General features: G+C 38.1%; 1 protein-coding gene across 9 annotated transcripts in view; it reads right to left on the bottom strand.

The window, feature by feature from the left end:
• Nucleotides 1-23,698, bottom strand: part of PLPPR5 (phospholipid phosphatase related 5) — a 169,403-nt gene that overhangs the window by 4,749 nt on the left and 140,956 nt on the right. For 8 of the 9 annotated variants that reach the window (XM_032446248.1, XM_032446251.1, XM_015870093.1 and 5 more), the window contains 4 exons: nucleotides 16,151-16,283; nucleotides 13,529-13,779; nucleotides 6,298-6,474; nucleotides 4,419-4,538 (listed from right to left, as the gene is read on the bottom strand). In XM_032446248.1, the coding sequence (XP_032302139.1) occupies nucleotides 4,419-4,538; nucleotides 6,298-6,474; nucleotides 13,529-13,779; nucleotides 16,151-16,283 (681 nt within the window). Of the gene's footprint in view, nucleotides 1-4,361; nucleotides 4,539-6,297; nucleotides 6,475-13,528; nucleotides 13,780-16,150; nucleotides 16,284-23,698 lie in introns of those variants that run through there. The other variant, XM_032446249.1, reaches the window with a different exon arrangement.

Below are 23,698 nucleotides of genomic sequence, written 5' to 3'. Positions count from 1 at the left end.
AAAAATGCATTGCAAGTTTCATTCTGGTTTTCAGTTTTCATTGGATATATTTAATATTCTTAATATGTTTTTTTTTCCTGATGTGCACTCATTAATACAATTATAAATATTTGTAATAGTCATCATCTTAAAGATTTTTCCAATTTTGAAAACAGGATTTTGAAAAACAGTCTGCAGTCCTTCATTCAGTGGTGTTTATTAATTCAAAAAACAGTACAGTAGTACTTCAGGCACAATGTAACTATAGATGAGTTACTGTAAAGATCTTCCTGCTCAGCAAAGCCTATTTTATGCTTTTGCTGAACAAGTCACATTTTTAGAGAAAATAATGAGTCCAAAGTGAAAGATTTCTTTTAAAAGATTGCAGACCTGCACAGAATGCTGCCAGCATCTGCCTCAAGTCCAGACACAAACACTTCAGTGCGCTCCTGCGCACATACGTTTATTGCCTTATGTGCAGGTGATCTGAACAGTCCATTCCTGAGATCCAGGAGAAGAACCTAATGAGGCACGATTTGAGGGAGCTTTGTTGCAAGAGATCTTCTTGGTTGTTACTAACACCTTGATTCTTTAGCACCTACAACATGCATATTTGAGGAGGTCACTGAACATACTGTTCCTTTTTCTATATTTAAATACAATTCTATTTGAAAGTTAGATATTGTGGTCACAGTTTGCATTCAGAAATGACTATTTCTTTTCTCATCCCCTAATAGAAAGAGACTGAAGCAGAAATGTAGGATACGAATGCCAATTCAAGTGTTTAACACTGGAACAAAATTGCTTAGTGTCTTTTTGTGTTGAAACAGTGTTGTACCGTGTCTCCTTTAACACACTGTATTGTTAAAGAGAATCAGTATGACCACAGAAATCAGAAAGCCAACCCACAAGCTCATGTCAGCATGTGGGCTCTAGTCAAGCTGTGCTGGAAACACACATGCACATGCTAAAACACAGCCTATATAGATATCTTTGTACTCTTGTGGATGTCAACACAACAATATTTGGATACTTCTCAACTAAAATATCTTAGAGCAGCAGTATTAGACACAAGCCTTCTCCCCCATTCTCTCACAGCACAATGACCTAAAACATCTTTGTGTTTTGCATTCAGCCAGCGAACTTGATGATAAGACATCAGCCTCACCAGAGAGCCCAGGGACCAGGCCACAGTGCCCAGTCATCCTGTGTACAAAGCACACCTGTGACAGACTACTTAGTACCACAGCACTGAAGACCTCAGTATCTCATGGACAATCAAGGAGGAGTAAACAGAAAAAAAACCCAAAAACATTACATTTGAAATATGGAAGGGAAAAAGCTTACTCAGTCTTAAAACACAATCACAGATTTAAGAGGAATGAATGTCTACACCCATATTTGCTATTGTTAAAACGTTTCATTTCCACCATTACCTTTGGCAGTACACAACAGAACAAGTCAAATTCAACAAGACTTCAGAAACAATTAGCCCTAACAATTACTGGTTATTGGTATGATAACCATCAAGGTCACATTGAAAGAAATTCCAAACTCTACCAAAGCTACTATGGCTGGCCCATCTGTGAAGGTAACAACTGCAAACTACCTGTTTCTATCTCACAGGTAGGTAGAGAATCAGTCCCACTGGTGAAATATAAGCAACCTCACTGCAACTGTTTTTACGGACATGGCTTGGACAATGCCAAGAGAAGATACAATGCTAAGGAATGCCAGGCAGAGGCTCTGGAGATGAATTCCGCCCAGCTGCTAAACAGAGCAGTGTGCAAATAATACTGAGCAGATGCAGAGCCCCGATGATCATACACAGAAAACATCCCATAGGAGATGAACTACAGTGCCTATCCTGACGCAACACTTTCTTCTAAAACCTCTATAAACTATTTCATCTACCACCTCAGTTCATCCTCATATGTTCCATATTTCCTTTTTATTTGATTTTTCAAAGCTACAATACCTCCATAAAAAGGCTAGCAGGGTCAGCAGCCACTATGAGACATGTACCAATCCTCTGTAAGCCTTGACCAATTTCAAGTGACTTCAGCATGAAATAATAAGGAGAGATTCCCCCCAAAAAGAAGAAAGAGGTTTGTGACAGTATTTGCTGAACTTCAAACTTCTGAGTGTTACCCAGACTATTCCTATTTGCCAGAAACTCTTGCAACAGAAAGAAAAATTAAGAAAGAAATACAGAAAAAAGAAAAACCTTGACTGTGGTGGAAAGTGGGCCTCTCACCTGCAGCAGAGTGCCAGCTGACTGAAACACAAATTGCCTTATAAGAGATGATGAAGGTCAGAGGCAGAAGAGAAAAAGAAGCAGATGGGTGAGTGATGAGGATTCTTGGCTTTCACTCTTTTCATTAAATCTACGGATGAATGTAGTTAAGGTGAAAGCATTAACTTTGAAGTCTGCACTGCTGAGCCAGCTCTGGCAAGATACTTCAAGGAGACACTCTGCAACTATGTTTTAAGTACATAAGATGTGGATACCTCTGCAGAACTTAATCATCCGCATACACTGAAATAGAACAAGTGGCATGCAAACAGTGATCTACACTTGTCATTAACCAGCAGAATATAAATGCTCCAAGTACACATATTTCTGCTTGAGGGTACTTCATAGATGACTCTTGACCTCCTCCAGAACTCAGACAGTGACAGCACAGAGAACATATCAAGCACATTCATTCTCCAGCAGCAAAATAGCACTGCAACAGATGAGTAGCAGACCTTGAAACACAAAATGAGGTGCTTCCAGGTCAGCGTGATGGACCACATGCTTACTGATGTTTGAGTAATTTTCAAACAAAATAGCAAAAAGAGAGGTCCCATCTGGAATGTATTTCCTAATGAAGTCATTCTTTAGGGCTGCAACTTTAAATTGCCCACCACCAAATGCCCATATCATTGTTATTTTAAAATTCTGGTAACAGAGGAACAGCTCTGCTTCATCCCAGGACTGCCATAGCCCATGACTTCAGCCTTAACTTCAGTCAGGCAGGATCTGTTTATTCTTAGTAGCTAATTTATGACAGTACTTTGTTTTTAATACTGGCACAGGAGCTTTCAGACCGAGAATAGAGAAAAACAATTTTAAAATAAGCCAAATAGGATTGTTTATGAACTCAGATTGTATAACTAGAACAGCACAAGTTGAGAAGCAGCAAAAAGTAACTTGCACATGGTTAGAGTAGGTAAAAGACAAGTAGCACACAAATCCCTTCCCTGATTTAAGTGAGAAGTCCTATGACAGCAAACAGCTGCCCTCCACTGTCACTGGAGACAAGAATACAGAGGGAAAGCCTCCCATTCATATAACAGAGTTCTGGAAAGTTCACAAATGGTAGTGGTCATCACCAAGCATGGCAAACATTATTTCTGCAGTCTCCCTCCCATTGCTTTCCCCACATCATTTCATCTTTCCTAGACCTAGTATTAGAAAAAGAAAATAGTTTATTGTGGATGAGATGGTGTAAAATTAGATAGAAACATTAAGTTAACATTAGGTTTTAATCCCCAGGATAAAAACAAAATTTCAGCAGCCAAACTAGAGCTCTTATAAGCAGAATTATCAGAGAATGTACAGTTTTGATCTATGATGGCTTTTTAGCTACACAAATGGTTTCTATTGTACGAGAGCCTAGCACATAAATAAGACATGCATATTAATATGGTATATCCTAAGTCAACTGACATCTTGTTTTGTTTTGACATTTTACAGAGTTTACTGAATGGATTATTTTGAAGATACACATCATCTAAATGCTTGTTCTTGTTCAAGCAAATGATACTGTGACCTCCTTATGACAAAACATCAGTAGAAGTAGGTTAGACACATTTGGTTCAAAAAGACATGTTGGATTATTCTGTAACGATTCTTTCCCTCCAAGCAAATAAATAAAAAACCTACAACTGGCAGCAAATCTCACTAAAGGACAACTTCTACCCATTCCAAGTGACCCGCACAGACCAGGAAATGGTTAAAAACATTCTTACAACTGATTGGAAAAAATGTCAGCAGTAATATGAATGCCATAGAAACATACTTTCAGTGACCTAATATGTTTAGGATTGTTTACTATCTTCAAGCACGGGTATAACAAGAGATTTTAATAAGTAATGACAGAAAGCGATTATAAATTAACATCGCTATAAAACTTTGTGTTTGTAGCTCTAACTTTCCTTCTTGTAAAAACGTCTGAAATGTTTTCAGTGACTGTTTGCTCACAGTATTATTTCGATATAACCTTGCCTAACATTTGCATCATTTTGCAAAGCCAGATTTTTTGCTACTAGAAACAAAACCAAAACACTTAAACACACCGCAGCAGTTACTCAGGCCCAAGAGACTCCTGCTAGCATGTTGTAGTACAAAATCATATTTTTTTTATTTTATTTGTAAGAAATTGAGACATTACCTTTTCTAAAGGGCTTTCTACTCGAGGTATGCTGATCATGGGCATCTGGGCCAAATTATCCATATGAGAATGTTCATGTTCTGGCTGACGTCCCCTGAAATTATTTACCACGCAAACAACCTAGAAGGAATTAGAAGATAAACAGAATTGCTAAGGAACAGCTCCTTTTTTGCTTTTTAGCTTTGATCCTGACACTCACAATTACACAGAACTGACATTAGCTTTAGTCACTGCTTACAGCAAAAATATACAAATGTGAAGTTCATGTTTTATAGGAAACCCTTAATCAATATTACAAAACAAATGATTCTTAGGCAGTTGTGTTTTGTTTTTTTTTTTTAATACATGCATCATCCAAGAACAAATAAGCTCTCTTAAAGTGAATCCATCACCCAATCTAAACAATATAATACTTATTATCGTCAATGTCATGAGTCAGAACCAGAGAGTCACAGGGGCTGGACAGGACCCCTAGAAATCATTGAGTCCAACCCTCCTGCTAAAGCAGGTTCCACAAAGCAGGTCACATGGGTAGGCACCCAGGCAAGTTTTGAATATCTCCAAAGAAAAAACTCCACAGCCTCTCTAGGCAACCTGTTCCAGGTCACCCTCATAGTAAAGAGGACTTGCGTCACATTCATGTCAAACTCCCTGTGTTTCATTTTATGTCCATTACCCTTGTCCTGCCACAGGGCAGCACCAGAAAGAGCCTGGCCCCATCCAGTTGGCTGCATCTATCTGATATTTATCAGCATTGATAAGATCCCCGCTCAGTCTTCTTCAGGCTGAACAGACCCTGGACTCAGTCTTTTCTCATAAGCAAATGATGTCGAGAGTATGTATGGAATATGTGGCAATCATATGCTCCTACAAAGGGCTAACGTCATGCAAGTTTTGACCAGCAAAGAATTTCTCAATCAGAGTAAGAAAGGGAGGACACGAAGGCAAGGATTGTCCTCAGATTTGAACTAAAATCTAAACTTGCTCAGGGCAGCAGCATTTTTTTGCTTGGGGCAGGGGGAAGGGGGTTCTACTAATTCAGACACTCAAATAAGGCAGCTCTTTCCAATTGTATTGTCTTTAAAAAACAACTGAATTTAATGCCATTCTACTTAGAGAAGCTTATGCAGCACATACCACAAAATATAAGAAAAAGTGCTGGAACAGACTTCTTTTCTACTCTCTTTTCTTTCATGACTTTCAGGGCAAAAATGTAATACAAAAAACTTAAAAGCACACAACCAAATACTACACCAGCTGCCAGGCAGACAAACTTACAGGCAGTAAACAGCAGTGACTACACTATGCTATGGCTTTACACTCAAGTTATTAGTGAAGGTGATTAATATATTAGCGGCAGCTTTCTGACACAGACACTGGTCATTAATAACTAGGACTACAGATTCAGTACTGGAACATAACTCCAGAAAAATGAAAAGGTTAAACAAGAATTTTTGACTGGATAAAACAGAATTTCAATTCAAACTTGAATTAGTATGAAAAGAAATCATTCTTTGATCAGTGTACGTATCCTTCTACTGCATGTAATAGATTAAAATATGAAATATTTTATGAAATATATTTTATAAAACATGAAATGTTTATGAAATATGTATTTGTTTAATGTGGGGCTTAGTGTAAAAAAAAAATGAGTGGATGAAACTCTATGGTTTGGTTTATAAGGAAATCAAAATAGCTAATTTGATCAATTCTTTTTTTGATTGGACATTTCCATGTGTGTAAATATATCTAAGGAAACTGATCATTTTAAAAAGTGGTAACACTTTTTTCTGAAAAGTCAAGTCTATCAATATATTGGTTTGTAACTCCTAGCACATGTTGGAATATATTTATTTTAAAGAGACAAATATACACTTACCAGAAATACTGCTATAGATATTCCAATTATAAATCCTGCTATTACATCTGACCAGTGATTTCGATACTCTGCTACTCTGTTGATTCCAGTAAGGAAAGCCAAGCACATCAAACCCAAACACAGAACAGGTTTTGCAAGCCTTGTTCCTCTGGCTTTTACCGTGCTGGTGATATACATCTGAAAATCAGAACAGAAGAAAGTTTAATACCAATGTATAATGCATCACCTTAACTGACAAACAGAACATTAGAAACTCAGTTTAAATATACTATGAATCTTGGAGTTTGTATTTATTTTGACAACCCTATCCTATCAAGCTATTTATTTATGCAGAGATGTAAATAGAGAGACTAATTTTTTACTGCCTAGTGTTGGCAGAGAGAGAAAAAATCCTGTCCTGACAGGGGCTATATCTGACCCTTAGTTTTATTAACAAATACCTTTCTTCCTCACATGTAGCTTCTCCACGTGATTAGCTAGAAACTTGTCAAAATGCAGTGAAAATGGAACTAGATGTCAATATCTGCTTTAAAAATGAAATGTCACACTTTCAACTGGTGCTTCCCCATACTTCACAGAGGCTGTGAGTACTAGTTCCCCACAGCACACAAAGCAACCCCAGTGTAGGAGTTTTTTATACATCCTCCAACAAACTGAGATCCCTACCTCTGCCCTGCTTGCAGTCTTAATGTCTGTACTACTGGATCAAATGCAATGCACGGAGGTGCAGCAGCTCTTTTGCCACGAGGTTAGGTGCTTTAGAGAACAGGGTCTAAGCCAGAGCTTTCCAAGCTCTGACAGGCCAATGGAAGAAATGAATTTCAGAACTCTGAACTCCCATACCCTTGTTTATATTCAATATTGACATTAAGACTGCTTTAAAGTTCCATCCTGTAAAATAACACTTCAATTAAATAGGCTTTTGAGGAAAATGAGCATTTACACTCTGCAGCTTCTGCAGCTAACCCACTGAAGTCCTTCAGCTTCATGTTTAAGTAAAGTACTATAGTTCTAAAAAATAAAGAATTAAAGTTTCTTCATGAGGTTTCTCTGGAAACTCAAAGTCTGTAGTGTCACCATTTTGAACTGGAAACAGATGAACCTACACTGACAAACTGGTATTTCCTTGGGTAACAAACAGGCAACACTTTGTAAGGTCTGAAATTACACCAACAAGTTAAGCACAAGTGCAATTATTTAGTCAAGAATTAGTTACACTCATAGTAAATCAATCAAATTAAATGAAGGAAGCTTAGAGCTGGTCAGAGCTCATCTGTAAAGAACATCTGCCAGTCATTTTGCTCAAAATTCTGGAGAAATATTCGTGGCAGAGAGAAAGAATCATAACATAACCAGTTAACTTAAAATCACAGTGGCATACTGCAACACATCATCATGTACCTTATGCAGTGAACAGCTTTCTGCTAGTGCAGACAGAGCAAGGTTTTAAAAAGAGAGACTGAGTCAATTTCCAGCACATATTTCTTCTTTCCTCTTACTAGCTTATTTAAGATACAGTATTTCTCTCATTTTTGACCACCCTTTTACTGTAGCTACTAATGAAATCAAAATGACTACTGAGAAGGAAAAACCAACTGATAAGAAATTGTTAGTTTATTTAAGACAGGTAGTAGCAGTGTGTTTCATCTACATATATGTGTGTGTTTTATCTGTAACAACTAGTCATCACCCAAGACAATGACCTAAATTTTTATGTAGTCAAAATGTATTGCAATGCAAATACTAGTAATTGATTATTCTGTATTTCAAACTTCAACATTTTTAATACAAAACTAAACTGAAGAGCACTCTACAGAAAATCTTGAAACACTTTTTAGAGTCAAGCCCATCCTTCAGATCTTACTTAGACAAATCACTCAGAAAGCAGAATCAACTGCAGAAAATCCTGCTTCTAGTGACTAACAAAGACTTCCATGTGCCAAGCCCCTTCCTATATACATAGTCAAGATTGCCATGTTCAGTTCATTATTAACAATAACATCAGAGGGTTCTGACAGCATAGATTACTTTTTAATTTTTTCTTTAAAGAATAGTCATCGAGATGCTAAGGACAGTACTCCACTAAAGAGTCAACAGAAGTACAGCAAAACTTCTGGAGAAAGATAGTCTATATACTTGCAAAGCTCTGCAAAAGAAATAGAATTCTGCAAGTCAGGACTTACAGACATCCATTTTAAAACTTACAGCTCAAGTATTATATTAATGCAGTCAGTTTGGTCAAAATTCTGCATTGTACTGAGAATAAAATATAATTAAGCAGTTTTCTTCTTGATTTTAGAGGAAAAGCAATGTACATACATGCACACATGCAGCAAGTCCCATCTTGGTTAGAGTGGAGCTAGTCATCAGGCTGGACACACCGACTAGGAGGAAGGTTATTTTTCCTATCTGGTTCATTAGACTGAGTTCCCAGGATATGGGGAGGAAGATGTCCTCCATACTTGCTGTTTTGGTCCTCCATGAAGCAGATGGTCGGGGGAAATTGACAAAGGGACAAACCAATCTGTTAGTGGGCAGAGAACAATGACTCATGAAGTGACAAGTGGAAAGGAGATTGGTGCCTGTGTAGTGATTCCTCCTGGGCAGAGCTCCAAATATACATTCCCAAGATTTGTTTTGCTTGTATAATTTAGTAGCAAGAAATATAAGTAATAACTTATACACCTTCCACCTCAGAAGCACACAGATTTCAACATTCCTCATCACAGGTACAAGAAAAGAGATATTCAGAGATCAAAAAGCTGAAAAAGTAGTAGGTTGTAGAAGACTGCAGACTACAAGCAAGTTAAATCATTAGTCAGAATCCTGTCTGACAATGTAAAAGCTCTTCAGCTCCCTTGATTAGTAACTACTGGGCCAAATAATTACCAGAGCAAAGAACGATCCTATTTTCAAATTATTATGAGCCTTACTACAACCAACAATTCCCTGGCATTATCCATTTTTTTCATATGTTTTGCAGTAATTATTAGTAACAACAGGCAAAACTTGGGTTTCAAAGTCCAGAGCTTGGCTTGGAAAAAGGAAAATAAACTTCTAGAAATGCTGGAACTTATTGTAACTTGTCCCACGAAGAGTTTGTTACTGAGGCAACTTTAAAGTGGAAGAGACAAATATTCTCCAATGTATCAAGACCATAAGATAACCCAAATATTAACTAGACTTGATTCAGTTCGCAGAGGTTGTTATCCTGAGCAGTTGAATTGTTACAAGGAATTGACTGACAAGTGGTCTTTAGTTAAATCTCTGATACAAAATTTTAATGTTAATTTGCTATCCAATCTGAAGCAACCAATGCATCCATTAAATGAAGACCATTATATATGTTACACAATCAGTGTCAGTGGATACTTTTCCTCACCAAGACAGAGAGTAAAAAAACCCTGAAAAGCAGCCAAAAGAGTCCTTTAATCTTTAACTTATTAAAAAATAAAAATAAAAAAATAAAAAAAATTCAAAGCAAAGATCCATAAAGACACTTCAAGAACAAGGTCTTCACAGATGACACGAGACTTCCTCATGACTCAAAGACTGGATCAAGGAGAGACACTAGGCAGGATCATATTGCCAACACTGTGACCCAGTCTGCCTTGATGTCCTTACCCAGTGACTTAGAAACACACTGAATGGTGATGCAGCAGAACGCCAGATATCAGAACCTTGTCAAGCAGAAGATCAAGATCCTAACAAAAGCTCTGCATATAAGGAAGACTTATTTGTCAGATGTATTTGCTAGCCCTGCCTGAGGTTGTAGTTGCAGCCAGTTCAAAGCAACAAGAACAACCTTTATGTCTAAGGGCTATGTTAATTATCAAGACATTAAACTTTCTCCTCTATCATTACAAATCTAAAGCAAGTCTGAAATGTGTCTGATAGTACCAAGTTCAAAAGCTGTGCTTCAGATAGGTCAGATGTCAATTCTTATCCAATACAGCAAGAAAATGCGAAGTTTTGTATGATTAATTAAAACTTATTTTAGACTGCAGCTAGCAATGAACAATCCCCTATATTTGTAACATCAAAGGACAACTGTTAGTCACTAGTCTCACACTGAATCCATGGGAATAGATTGACTACATCTTCACAGATCACTTTGAAACCCTACCAATAAAGAAGACTCGTGACTTCTCATTCCTGTGTTTTGGTCTCAGGGGAAAAAAAAAAACAACCAAAAAACAAAAATCAAAGTATATGCGCAATTTCATAAATTCAAAATGTACCTCTAATCATCCAGGCTGTGATAGCTTATGCATATTGAAACGTGGCTTCTACAGTGATGTCAATGAATTTGGAGTATTTGCCTTAATATCCATGTTAGCAGATGCTGTACCAGCTGAGAAAGGGTGAATTGAAATGCTGATAAGAAGTGAATGCTGAATGCACTGAACTTAATAATCCAACTCTAGGTCATGCACATGCAACGGAGATTTAAGATTAGCTGAGCAGTCAGCTAAGGAGATGTCCAGATAATAGCCATTTTGGGTAGAGATTTTGAAATATATCTATAGTAGTACATTTTGAAGTTGCAGGTATACAAGGGATAAATTAACCTGCAAGTCTTAAGAAAATAAGTTGTGAATCATTGGAATCATGCACATTTGGATAGGGTAGAAATAAAAAGACAACTAAGCATATTGCTGCCATTTAACATTTCAGTTGCTAAGTCTTTCTTGATAGGTACTCAGAAAAGCAATGGAGGCAAATGCTAGAGAGGTCTAAATATTAGCAGTACAATTGTTTGCAAAAGCCCGCACTTCCAGCAGGAAGGGAATTCAGAGTTACCATAGCAGCCACCCACTCTCAAAAGAGGGGAGGAGTGAAAAAGGAAGACTTAGGAACTTAGATGAAAAAGTTGTTGCTAACAAGATGCTAGGTGCACACTGCCTGTCTATATCCTTAAGCTGGTTTTGGTTTGCACACAGCTAGCTGAAATGACCAGAAAGGATTCTGTAAAAATCTCACCCTCTCACCCAAACATTTCTGTTAATCAAAAAGAAAGCATGTTTTATATCAGAAATGATATGCTTATGAAGTACTAGCTGAGTAGTATATGAAGGTCTTCATGTCCGTGCTCTTGTTAACTTTTGAACCACTGCTCATACAAAGACTAGACTACTGTTTAAACATTCTACTCCAGTGCATAATGATGAGAAAGTTTATTCAGAGCCAACTTTCCCAATAAACATCATGACACTGTAAGGACATGACCCTAGATACTGGAACATTGCATTTCTCTGACTGGTGTGTAACAAACAATATTTTTAGCAGCAACAGTGCAACTGGATAGGAAAAGGAAAGAGGAAAAACAGAAAAAAGGACTGCCAATATCACATCAAGGACCTAAATGTGTAGGCTAGCCCTCAGCAGATAAATCACAGTCATTAGTTCACCAGGCAGCCTACAAGAACAACTCATCAGTCCTGTCAGCAGTTTACAGTGCTTTAGTTAAATGATGACGCTGTCATGCATCACAGTGATACACTAATAACACAGGATATATCCAGTTCTGCTGTTACTGAAGGACTATCAAATCATGAAACAGATCACACCAGCTTCCAATTTTGATGCTGTTAACTGATTATTGATTACACACAATGTAAGGTTTGCATAAAGCAATGTAGCTGTACCAAAGCCATGATACTAGGTATTAAATCTTGGTAATTGCCTATTTTTTATTTTTAAAATGTATCAATGCTGTTTTCCTTTCTGCTCTGCAGTAACTGAACAGTTGGTTTCTTTCAGTTTCTGTGACTCATGGCAACAGTGGAAATCCAACTCTACAGATGGATGAGAAAAATAGGAGCAATTAAAATGTAGAATGCTGAACGTTTTCTAAAATAGTTTGCACCAAATTTGGACTTGCAGTTCAGTGAAGTAAAACCTCAAATATATCCCAAATAAAGATGATACTATTAGCAGTCTTACATTTACAAGTTAGAACAGAATATTACTGCTCATCTCTGATTTGCAGTTAACACCTTCCTGTGCTAACTGATAATCTAAATCTCCAAGAAAGCACTGCTCACAGGGAACTTTAAGTAAACACTACTGTCAGGGATGAAGATTTTAAGCACTGGCACTGAAACCATACCCAGAAGCATGGAGTTGGTGCGCTGCCATATATCAAATATCAGCTGGCAAGTGTCAGCTTCCAGATCAATCAAAAATTAAGTCAGCTCATTAAATATATACGCTCAAAACAGATGAACACTCACACATGTCCACATACATATGCACACACACACACTAAAGGAATTGAAGGGCTGACTCCTGCAAATACCAGAGGTACACACTTGCCCTACTCCCCTCTAACACCACGAGGAAAGCCTTGGGCCCTTCCAGTGGGCTATAAAGGCCTGCAGCTGCAGGCTCGGGTCAGTTTCCACAAGGGTGCCCCAAGGAAAATTTGATGAAGAATACTTGTTGCTGCTTGCAGATGGAACTGCACTCCAAACTAAGCCAGGGAGCACTACACTGAGCTACCTTAGCAAGGTTCATTCCTATTGCTCTCACTTCTGAACTACCTCAGCAGGAGCTCTTATGCTACCCAGCAAACAGCAGTTTATCCCAGCCCTACTCCTCACTCAGTGTTACACAGAAGAGAGGGAAGAAGGGCTGGATTGTCTTGCAGCCTTTTTAAAGAGCCAAACTCTCTGCAAGAGAATTGCAGTACCTATAGATATCAGTTCTGGCACCTACGGATATACATGGAACCTCAGGAAATTTGGAGAGATCAGATATTTGCATATGCCCACTCTTTTACTTCACCTCACCAACAAACACAGCCATATGCAATTCCACTAGTTTGAAGTGGGTTAAAACATAGGAAGAGACTACTAGTAGTTGGTTACAGACAGTCCTTCCCCCCTACCCTTTACCACACTACAAAGCCTTCTAGATTGTCTGGAAACAGGGAAAAAGTAAACTGAGAACCTGGTTATCCTTAGTTTATAACCATTCCTGAATAATTCATCCTCTCCCAGCATGGCCCTAAACATACTACATCTACAAGGATAAGTACACCTGTAATTGTCAGAATTAAGTCCAATGAACCAAATTCTCAAAGCTTTCACAGTGACACACAGAAGGATTGCATACATTAAAATTGGTCATAAGTTGTCTTACCTTCCCTCCATTCTTCCCCTTCCAAATAGTTTGAGTCAATATGCTCTCAAAAATACAGTGATATTAAACAGTGCAATATACTTACAGCCAGATACATAGCTGCATATATGCTTAGTGCTGCTTCTTTGGATGGGAATGTCTTTCTGGCTTTCATGATAAGGTCTGGGTTTCCAGTACAGGCATGTGCACTACTGATGAACTGTGTATACTGTTTACATCCAAGTGCTGTATAGTTGGGTTTACAAAGTGCAAGAAAATGTGGTGCAAGATTCCCTGTTACTACTTGTCCAGCATTTACAAAGATGTCCGTAGCAAACAGTCCAAACGCGTAAATTCCTAAAGAGGGAAACAAAGAGTTAAATTTCCTGACAATTTCAGTCCAGGACAACATATTACGATACTTATCACAGTAACAAATCAGCTCCCTTCATTTAAGAATGCAAACAGTCCTTAAACACATAGGGACAAGAACATACCCTAAAGACCCCTGATGATGTTGGAGATATCTTCCTATCTGATGGCAGAAGCAACACTGCAATATACCCACACGCTTGATTCTCTCTCCATCCTTCAGAGGAGTACGCTCGTCTATCATGAAAAAGTCTGCTTTCCTGGTCTCCTAGCCATGCATGCCCATCTATCTGGGGCAGCTAGCCAAACATCCAGCTTTTGCCCATGTTCACTTAACAGAAATAACAGAGCCAAATTGTCCACCTTATAACCCTATTTGAAAGCCAGAGAAGTCAAGCACTGAATGGTGAAGTAACTTGAAAAGTCATTGCACATACTGGACAATCATCTTCCTTTCTCTCAGCTATAAGTAAGCTGACTGAATAATTTAATATTGCCATGCACAAGTTGTCTTTATCTGCCTGCTACTGGGCACACCTCTATGCACGACATGTTAATCATTACATCAACAAAATGATCTCTATATTCTAATATGATTTATCTAATCATAATTAGATCTATATCATTATCATTATTAGATCTATATCTAATATGATTTTTTAAATCATATACATCAGCAAAACATTAAGTATGTGCATGTGTTCATAAGAATAGAAATGCATTTATCTGGTTAGTTGGGGGAAGAAAAAAAAAAAAAAAAAAAAAGCATAACTAGATATATCCCTATATGTCTTTCTATCTTTTTGGAAGCAAATTGGAAAAAAATTCAACCACAGCAACAACCCTGACTGGGAAGCCCAGGCAGCAGACATATTCAAATGCCACCTTAGCTAAAGGATTCCTTTCCCCTAATTCAACTCTATAGCTAGCTGTGAATATAATGTAAGCTATGGCAGTTCCCAATTCATGTAGCACCATGAGGATGAGCACATGGATGGATGCATAGGACAGCAGTTGTGATACTACAGAAGCATGTGCATCTTTAAAGGTCTTCTTTTCTTTTCTTTTCTTTTTTTTTTTTTTTTTTCTTTTTTCCCCCCAATGGTTTCTGGGATTCTGTCTGGTCAAGTGTCACACTAACACTGATTCATCATGAGTAGCACAACACTAATGAGCACTGGCTTGTGCCCAGCCCAGGTGCTAAGGATGGCCTTCTAGCAAGCCCTAAAGTGTGTGCAGACCCACAACAGGCAGCCACATCACTTCTGTGAGAGTAACAGGGAGTGACATCTCATCTGGTGTAACAGTGCAGAAGCCATACTCAACCCTGCCCTACCCATCACATTTTGGCTTCACTTCTGTGAGCAAGGAGAGACCACCAGGTGGGCTCTGGCCACACATTGTCCCTGTACAGATCAACAGGAGCAAGAGGAGCTCCTCAACATGACTGCCCATATACTCCAGCTCTATGCAGGGCAGTCTCCCACTCAGTGACTCCTGAACTCCCGTGTGACAGTGAGCTATTGCACTGGCAGACAGCATCACGGCTGTGGCACAGGCACAGCATGCACAGACCCAGCTGCAGCCCTCCCTCCCCTGCATGGGGGGCACACGGGATGAGCTGCCCTGCAGATTTGCTTCCCAGCTGCTGCCCTCAGATATAGCCAAGAGGGAGAAATACACAGCAGACAAATGGAGTCTGGCTGTAGCATCCCTGCACATATTAAAAAGCAGCATCTGTGAGTATTTAGCAGACATTCTGAGAGGTGGTTCTTTCCTCTCCAAAACGCATTTACAATGAAATAAGTAGAAAGCACAACATCTCAAATATAGTGAAGTCAGGGGAGGTGGGTTTTACAGCTGACCTCAGTGGATTTCATAGTTATCTATTATAGATTATAACACATGCTCTAGGCTAAGAAAGTATCTAAACTAGGCAGGCTTTCAAAACACACACTTATATCCCCCCAAAGTCTTCAGCTTTGGCTGCTGTATGTGTGCAAACCCAAAAGAGAACTGTTGACCACAGATTTGGTATAAAGATAATTCCCCCCTCCATTTCCCAATAGTCAAGACCTGCTGGTTGTTTGGGTTTTTTTTTTTTCCTCTCTTGTGATCCCAAGTTTTTCTGTTTTTAGTACTGTTTCTGCAAACAGATTTTTTTTTTCTTGTTTGTTTTAATCCAGACTTCCAAGACACTTAATTCACTGTCCAAAAGGAAAGAATTAATTGCACCCAACTTAGGGCTATACATGAAATATTGTATTGTTATCTGAATAGTTTATCCAAGTCAAACTTAAGACATATTTAACCACTTTCATCATTCAGAAAATGAAAACATTAATTTTGCTCATACCAAGGAATCTGATGGTTCTGCGCACCAGTGGATTTATATAACAACAGTCTCCAGTTAATATTGTTTTTTCTTGATTTTCAAAATCCTTTGTTGCTAACTGTAGACAAAACACTGCGGTTTCTCCAACGATAATCTTAGGGGGAGGAGAAAAAGGGGAGAGAAACGGTACATCAGATTACAGTAAATAAAATATACTAATATTACAGAGATGGCTATCTCATCTTAAGGAAACAAACCAAGCCAGAACAAAAAACAACATAAGTGAACCAAGTTCTGTATGTTAATCTTCTTATGAGGTGAATAGGCCATTTGGCCCTCTTTATTTGCATTAAGATGGCTTGAAATCAACATAACATAGCCTAGTTTTCAGGATGAGGGGAAAAACAAAGAAAAGTATCACTTAAAGAAAAACAAACTGCATAACACACAAGATGGGAATGAAAGTAAGGGCCAGTCCTGGAAAATGCTCAGCACTTTCCCTCAGGGCTCTCCCCAACATTCAGTATTTCACAAGGGTGGACTCAAGATTCTGGACCACAGAGGAAACATTCACAGCAGTGGTCCAACATACTCTGAAGGAATGGTTTTCCAGCAAAGATCAGTTTGCAACATTTATTAAATCTGACTTTAATTATTTTGTTTATAGCTCAATCAAATTACACTTAGGGAAAAATAAAAGGGCTCACAAATAAGAAAACAAAATGTAGATAGTAAACGTAAAACATCCCCTCTAAGACCCGTATTTACCTGTAAAAGAAAATGTGACTCCTAATTTACTTATGGCAGTTATTCTATTCAGCCCTAATGCCAAATACAAATTGTATGTATTAAGTTAGTGATGTTGAAGCTTTACTGCAAGTAAAACACGTAGGATTGAAAACTGCATAAAAGGGTTGCTATATTTCAACTTTCATTCGCTGCAGAACTTAAAGGAAAGGCATTTTCTCTCTTCTATATGAAAAGCAGTAAATATTGTTGATACATGAAGGTACACAACACTTGGATAATCAGGAGCAGCAACCATCAAATTACAGCCTTAACATTACACAAACTCAAGAAATACTGTTGTCAGACAACCACCTAAGACTTTCTAAACTTTATAATAAGAGGAAATTATAAACTTTATCATATCTTACTACAGATCTGAGTAGTCCTACACACAGCATTGTTTATAAAACAAAAAACAAACAGTAAAACAGTTTAAAGAAACTTTGTCAACAAGAAGTATGCAATTAATGGTCTTACTTAAATACTATTAGGTCTATACAGATGACTTGCAGCTAATTTATGACATACAGAGGAAGGAAACGCTTCTCATAAATAATGTGGCCCAAATAAAAATAATTCTGCAGTTATGTGTATGAGGCAAAATTCAGTTTGTCAAAAAAACCACTCATCATCTATTATTTTAGACTGGATTCAGATCTCTGTGGCTTCTTTAGATGAAACAAATGGAAGCAGCTGATCTAACAAGAAACCACTTTACTATGATGAAAGAAAATTTTCAGTATACTGAAGTACAACACTGCCATCTGTAATTAAAGAACTCTCAGTATGCTTATGAAATGTAACTCAGTCTTGGATTCAAGTTCATCAAAATTGCGACAACAATAAGAAGTTAGCCCAATGACTCCTACAGGTCTCATGAAAAAAGCATCAAAACAAATAAAACTGATTCTAATGTTAAAAAACAAAACAAAACAAAAAAAAACCACAAAACAACAACAACAAAAAACCAACAAAAACCAATTCTAATGCAATTCATAAGGATGAGAAACACTTAGGTTTTTCTGGTGAGTCACACTAACTCCTTCTTTCCTCTGGAATAACGAAAGATCCAGGGCTAGGTAACCTGAACATTCTGCATTTATTTGTTTTTGGTTTGGTTTTTGTTTTTGTTTTTTTTTTTTCTTCCAAATCTAATAATTTCAGTAAAATTACTGCATATTTTAAGACTCAAGGAAAAAGCAGAATGCAGAATATATATGTGATTTATAAGGGCTGCTCCAAGTTAACATCTCCTATTTTATTATGTTGGTCCACAAAATCAGAGGCAGGAGCTGGTGAAATAGGATCAGAGATAGAATTTTCCCACTAATATTCTACTACATTTTGTTGTCATGTGACAGATGACAACAGAGGGATAGAGTTAGACAAAATGGCGTCTGATGTGGAAATGTACATGAAGCAAAGGTGTATCACTGAATTCCTCCATGCAGTAAAAAATGGGACCCATCACCATTCATCTATGCTTGTTGAACATCTATAGAGATCGAACAGTAAATATGAGTACAATGAAGCAGTGTATCAGCAGTGGTAACAGTGATGTGAAAGACAAGCTGCATTCCAGATGGTCACACACAGCTGTCACACCATGAAATGAAGAGCATCTCAATCAGCTCATCTGTACAAATCAGTGGATTACAACCAGGGAACTGTGTACAGAGCTGAATATCAGCTTCAATGCATTGGAAACAATGGTGGCAACATTGGAATATCACAAAGTTTGTGCCAGGTGGGTCTCACAAATGCTTACAAAGTAGCAGAAAAAACACTCCATGCAAATTCGTCAGCACCTATTGAACCCATAAGAGGCTGAAGGTCACAGTTTCCTGGATTGCATCATTGCCAGTAACCAGACTAAGTGTCACCATGAGCTGGAGTTAAACTGGCAGTCTATGGAGTAGCAAATATGGACTCCCTATTAAAGTTTAAGATGCATCCCTCAGTGGGTAAAGTGATGTGCACTGCCTTTTGGAAAAGGGTGATCTGTCTGGATTTCTTGGATTCCAGACAAACCATTAACTCTGCTACATTGCAACACTGACTAAGCTGAAGGCTCAACATTCCAGAGTCAGGCCAAAGAAGAAGACAACTCATCCCTTGTGACATAATGCCAGGCCCTATACCAGACTGAAGCATTTATCTGGTAGAAGAAGTACATCATCAATCACTGATAGACTGTCTTACTATACCCACTGTATAGTCTCAAATTGGCACCTTCTGACTTCCTTCTGGTTGGACTGATAAAAGATGGACTGTGTGGGAAACATTTTCCTAGCAACAATGCTGCCACAGGAGCTGCAAAACAGTGTCACCTCTGCTGGTGCAGATAAGGAAATGGTAATGACTATGTTGAAAAATAGTTGTTTTTTTTTTTGTTTTTTTTTTAGCTGAGAATTTGCTCTATTAAACACTGTTTTGGGGCTCTTTGCATCTGTTGTATTTGCTGTGGAAATAAACAGGAGGCATTAATTTTGGAATGACCTACATACAACACTCAATCTCTTGCAAGAACATTAACAGAAAATACTCCAGAAAGCTGAACTATCCAGCTTTGGGCAGAGTCTCTGAACCTGATGATCACAAACAAAGGCTCTTCTTTCTGGCTTCCAGGGAAGCTGGGATAGGAAACAAGACAGCTGCTCATTCAGTTATACGAAACGAGACCATCACTTCCAACACCTTGTCTTCATCAGTTGCATCTGGGTTCTTGATGCTAGCATCCATTTCTAGTTGCTACACTCCTCACTTCTGACAATGACCTGCTTAAGAAAACCCACTGCTCCAAAAATAGCAGGGAGCAGCATTCACATTCTCAGCTGAATGAAAATGCTCTTTGAGTAGGTACACAGGTGCAAGGGTCAGAACAATGAAAAATTCAGCAGTGACTAAATATTTGATATAGTGCACCTAGTGCTCTATCCTCAGAAGTAATGTGAGTGGGATATACCACTGAGCACGACGGGCATTTATCTTTATGCTTCTGTGGCTTTCCTTTGATAGAATCCTTCTGGAATTTGGCAATAAATACAGATTCTGTGCTTTCTTGTACTCAGAAAAGCAGTTCTCCCTTCCTCCATCCTTCCGCACAAGTGGTGCTCATCTCAGTAATCAGCCTAATGATATTTCAGTAATGGAAGGAAAATCTTCAGCCTCAGTAGGTCCAAAGGGACCTTTCTCCTTCTTCTCTCTGGCACTACTTTTCTCTACAGCAGAAAGAAAACAAACAGCTCTCTCCCTTTTGCATTTTACTATGACTTGTATGCCTGGCATATTTCAGGAGGGAATAATTTCTGTATCCTCTCTATTGCAGAGACCAGCACTGTCCCTTGCACTCCATGTGAGAATCACAGGTCAACAAATGGCATCTAAGGCAACAGAATTACCTGTGCATTTCTTCATTAAGCCTTTCCTCTAAAGAGCAATGATACAAAATGCAGTACTGGATATGTACCAAAACAGGCTGCCCAAAGATCTGCTACACAGATGCTTTTCTGTGCACCTACTCTAGGTAACCTACTTTAGCAGGTGATTGGACTAGATGACCTCCAGGGGTCCCTTCCAACCCCTACGATTCTGTATACATGTTTATCTACGCAATTTTCCTAGTTCTTAGATAAAATTGCAGTGTACACAGCTGTTACAAAAAACAACAACCACCAAACAAAAAAAAAACAAACAACAGCAAAACATCATGACAAGAAGGACCAATCAACAGGTGCTGGTCTAAGTGCTGACAGGCAGAAGCCATGTCCCAGTCCTACTGCAGCTTCCCTGTGTGCATGCATGTAGAGAACGCCCTTAGACTCAGTTCACAGTATTGAAGAGTAATAAAAAGAATACAAATCATCCTAGATGAAGATATTTAAAATTAATATATGCTTCATTACTAGCATTCAGATTATCCTTTCTTTTTATGGAAGTGTGGAAAATAAGAACTAAGCAGAGACAAAACAGAAAATCTAAATCACAGGAAAAGTTCTCCTAATCATCTCCATGGCAATCATACCCATTCTGTGATGTGCCAACCCTTTCAACTGACAAGAATTCAGTTTGGAAGGAGTGAGAACTGAGATCTAAAATTAATACTTCTTTTACCTCTGGCTCCTGATTAACCTAATAGCTGATTTATTTCTGTGATGGTTTTGGACTAGCAATATCTATCTCTTTTTTTGTTTATTGCATAAGATGCTTGCAGCATTCAGCACACATTTCTACACTGATTTCTTCCTCCCAAATACATTCATATTTTTTTCTGTATTAGTCATTTTTTTAATGCAGACAAACCGTTCCCAGTTTTAGCACTGCATGTCAATTAAAAATCTGATTTCTCTTTCCAAAAATCATCCTTCCAGTATAGTCTTAACTTGGTTCTTCACATCCTGAGCTTTCTCAACTTGAAATGTTAAACCGGACTCATTCCAAATATTAGAGCTACAGCAGCTCTGATCTTGTTGATTTTCCACTAAACTGACTCCATAAAAACCTTTCCCATGTCACAAGTTGTTTATAACAGCATCTACCTACGTAAATTAATGACATTAAATCAACACCAAGGAGTTACTAATGAGGTTTATTTTATGGACTACCCTCTCACATATGACATAACTTTCTATAAAACCGCAGGATTCAAATTAAGATTAAACACGCATTTGATGACAAGATATTTGAGGGCACATTAAGTTACTTAAACAAAGAAAGCCTGAAACAAGGTTGATAATAGTGACCACTTATAATTGTGATTAGAAAAGAAATTTATGTGTACATATTCATTGGCATTTCCTGCTAACATCTGCTTTAGAATCTACAATAATTCATCAAATATTTAATGCAGGCCAAGAAATGTGGTAGAATACACAGTTCACATTCTGCCAGCTCTCAGGGTTACACTGTAGCTACAGCAACAACTCAGATAAGATGAATAATGCTGAAAAGCAGTTATTGCATTAGAAATACTACTAAATATTCATCCATGTTTTGATGTGTTTGAGTTGAGAACTGTTGACAATATTGAATGCACTAATTTAACTTCTCACTTCCTTTTTTTCATGCATTGTATTTCACTCATTTAGGAAAGACTCAGTCCCCAACCAAGGCTTCTGTGAGACCATCTGCAAGAAATAACATGACAAGGGTTTCTCTCCATATTGAGCATGGGCATCTCACTCAGCCCACAGATCCTCTCTTTGATCTAAAACAAACTTCCCCACACCACCTTCACAGGCAGAAGGGAAGTTGGAAATACAAACCAAAATGTTAGCAGTTATATCTGGATCTATACGCAAATTGTTATTATTTAAGTTGCATGGTCTCCATTAATTTCACTTATGAGTTTTCCACTTTAAAAAGTGTAGTAGGTTTCTTCTAAAAATACAACTTTGATAGGGTTTCTTGTTCCTGTTTATTATCCTTTCTTACCATTTAGTAATATACCACAGTGCATAGTGGTCTCTAGAATTTGGAAAAAATCAAGCCACGTAAAACCTTGATCTTCAGTGATGCTACAGATAAGCTCCACTCCCTGTTCTAAGCCAAAATTCCTGTGTGAGTTGACAGGCCTGGCAAGAAAAAACAGCAACAGTATTTCTAGCAGTAGCAATTTCAAGTTAATTATGCAGAGCTTTCCCTCGAGGCCATTTTCTTTGTGTTTTTCTTGTTCTCATTTCTTCTTGCTTCCTTAAACTGACAGCAAATGCCTGGGTTGGTTTCCACAGGAGCACATTTTCTGCAGTAAAAAATGACCAGTACTTTCAAAGAAAATGAAATAATAAATCTTATCTAAGTCTGCCTGCTACTGATTAAATACAAAACATCCCTCTTGAATTTAGCATGACCATATAGTACCATATTGCATAGCAATTTCTGCAGACCTAGGGAAAAGATGTGGGGAAAAAAACTGCTTTTATAGAAAAAAGATGATGGGTGAACAGGAATTCTTTTTATTCTTTTTCCAGTAAACTTTGTTTTAAAACAATGTGCCCTTCATTTTTTTTAATATTTTTTTTAAAAGAAAATTAAAATCAGAATTTTAATGTCAGTAAGTCTAGTGGTCCAATAACTGGGAAGCTTCAAGATAAGCCTGGGAGCATGCAACCACTGAGACATCACCACCTTCTTCTCTCACTTCTCACTGTCTTTCTTTATTCATTATTTTACTGTGTAACAGAAAAAAAAATGGAATATGTAACTATATTGTCTCTAAAGCTTCCCTTTTTTCCCTTTTTAATTTTTCCGTAACTGAGCAATTGATCATATTTAAATCTCTTCTCCTCTAGAGTATGCATGCGTCATCTGGCAGGCAGGGCCTGCATGTCAGCACCGTCACCAGCACTGGAATCATACAGCACCATGCAAAGCTTGGTTACGTAAGAGATAATTCTGAGAAACAGTCACCAGAACACTGCTGAGATAATGGCCTTGTGCCACCGTATAGAAGGCCCAAAGCTGAGCCAGCTGCAACAGCTTGGTCATGGTGGGGATGCTGCAGTGAGGAAAGCAAGTGACACCAGGAGAGCACCAGCACTGCCAGCATCCCCTGCTCTCATCTGAGTGCCTTCTGGCACTGGGACACATACAGTGCCCAGTTGCCCTCTCCTGCAGTTCTCAAGAGGACAGGACATGGCCAGGAACATGGCAGTTGGAGAGCCAACTGTCTGGCTCCAAAACTAACTTACCACTGGCATGGTTTCACATTACTCAGACAAAGTTCCTTGAAGAACATGTTCAAAATGGTACCTGATAACAGACTTAGGTGAGAATTGTTCT

Source organism: Coturnix japonica, chromosome 8 (genome assembly GCF_001577835.2).
Source record: "Coturnix japonica isolate 7356 chromosome 8, Coturnix japonica 2.1, whole genome shotgun sequence".
NCBI classification, from domain to species: Eukaryota; Metazoa; Chordata; class Aves; order Galliformes; family Phasianidae; genus Coturnix; species Coturnix japonica.
This window is presented reverse-complemented; position numbering and strand designations above follow the sequence as displayed.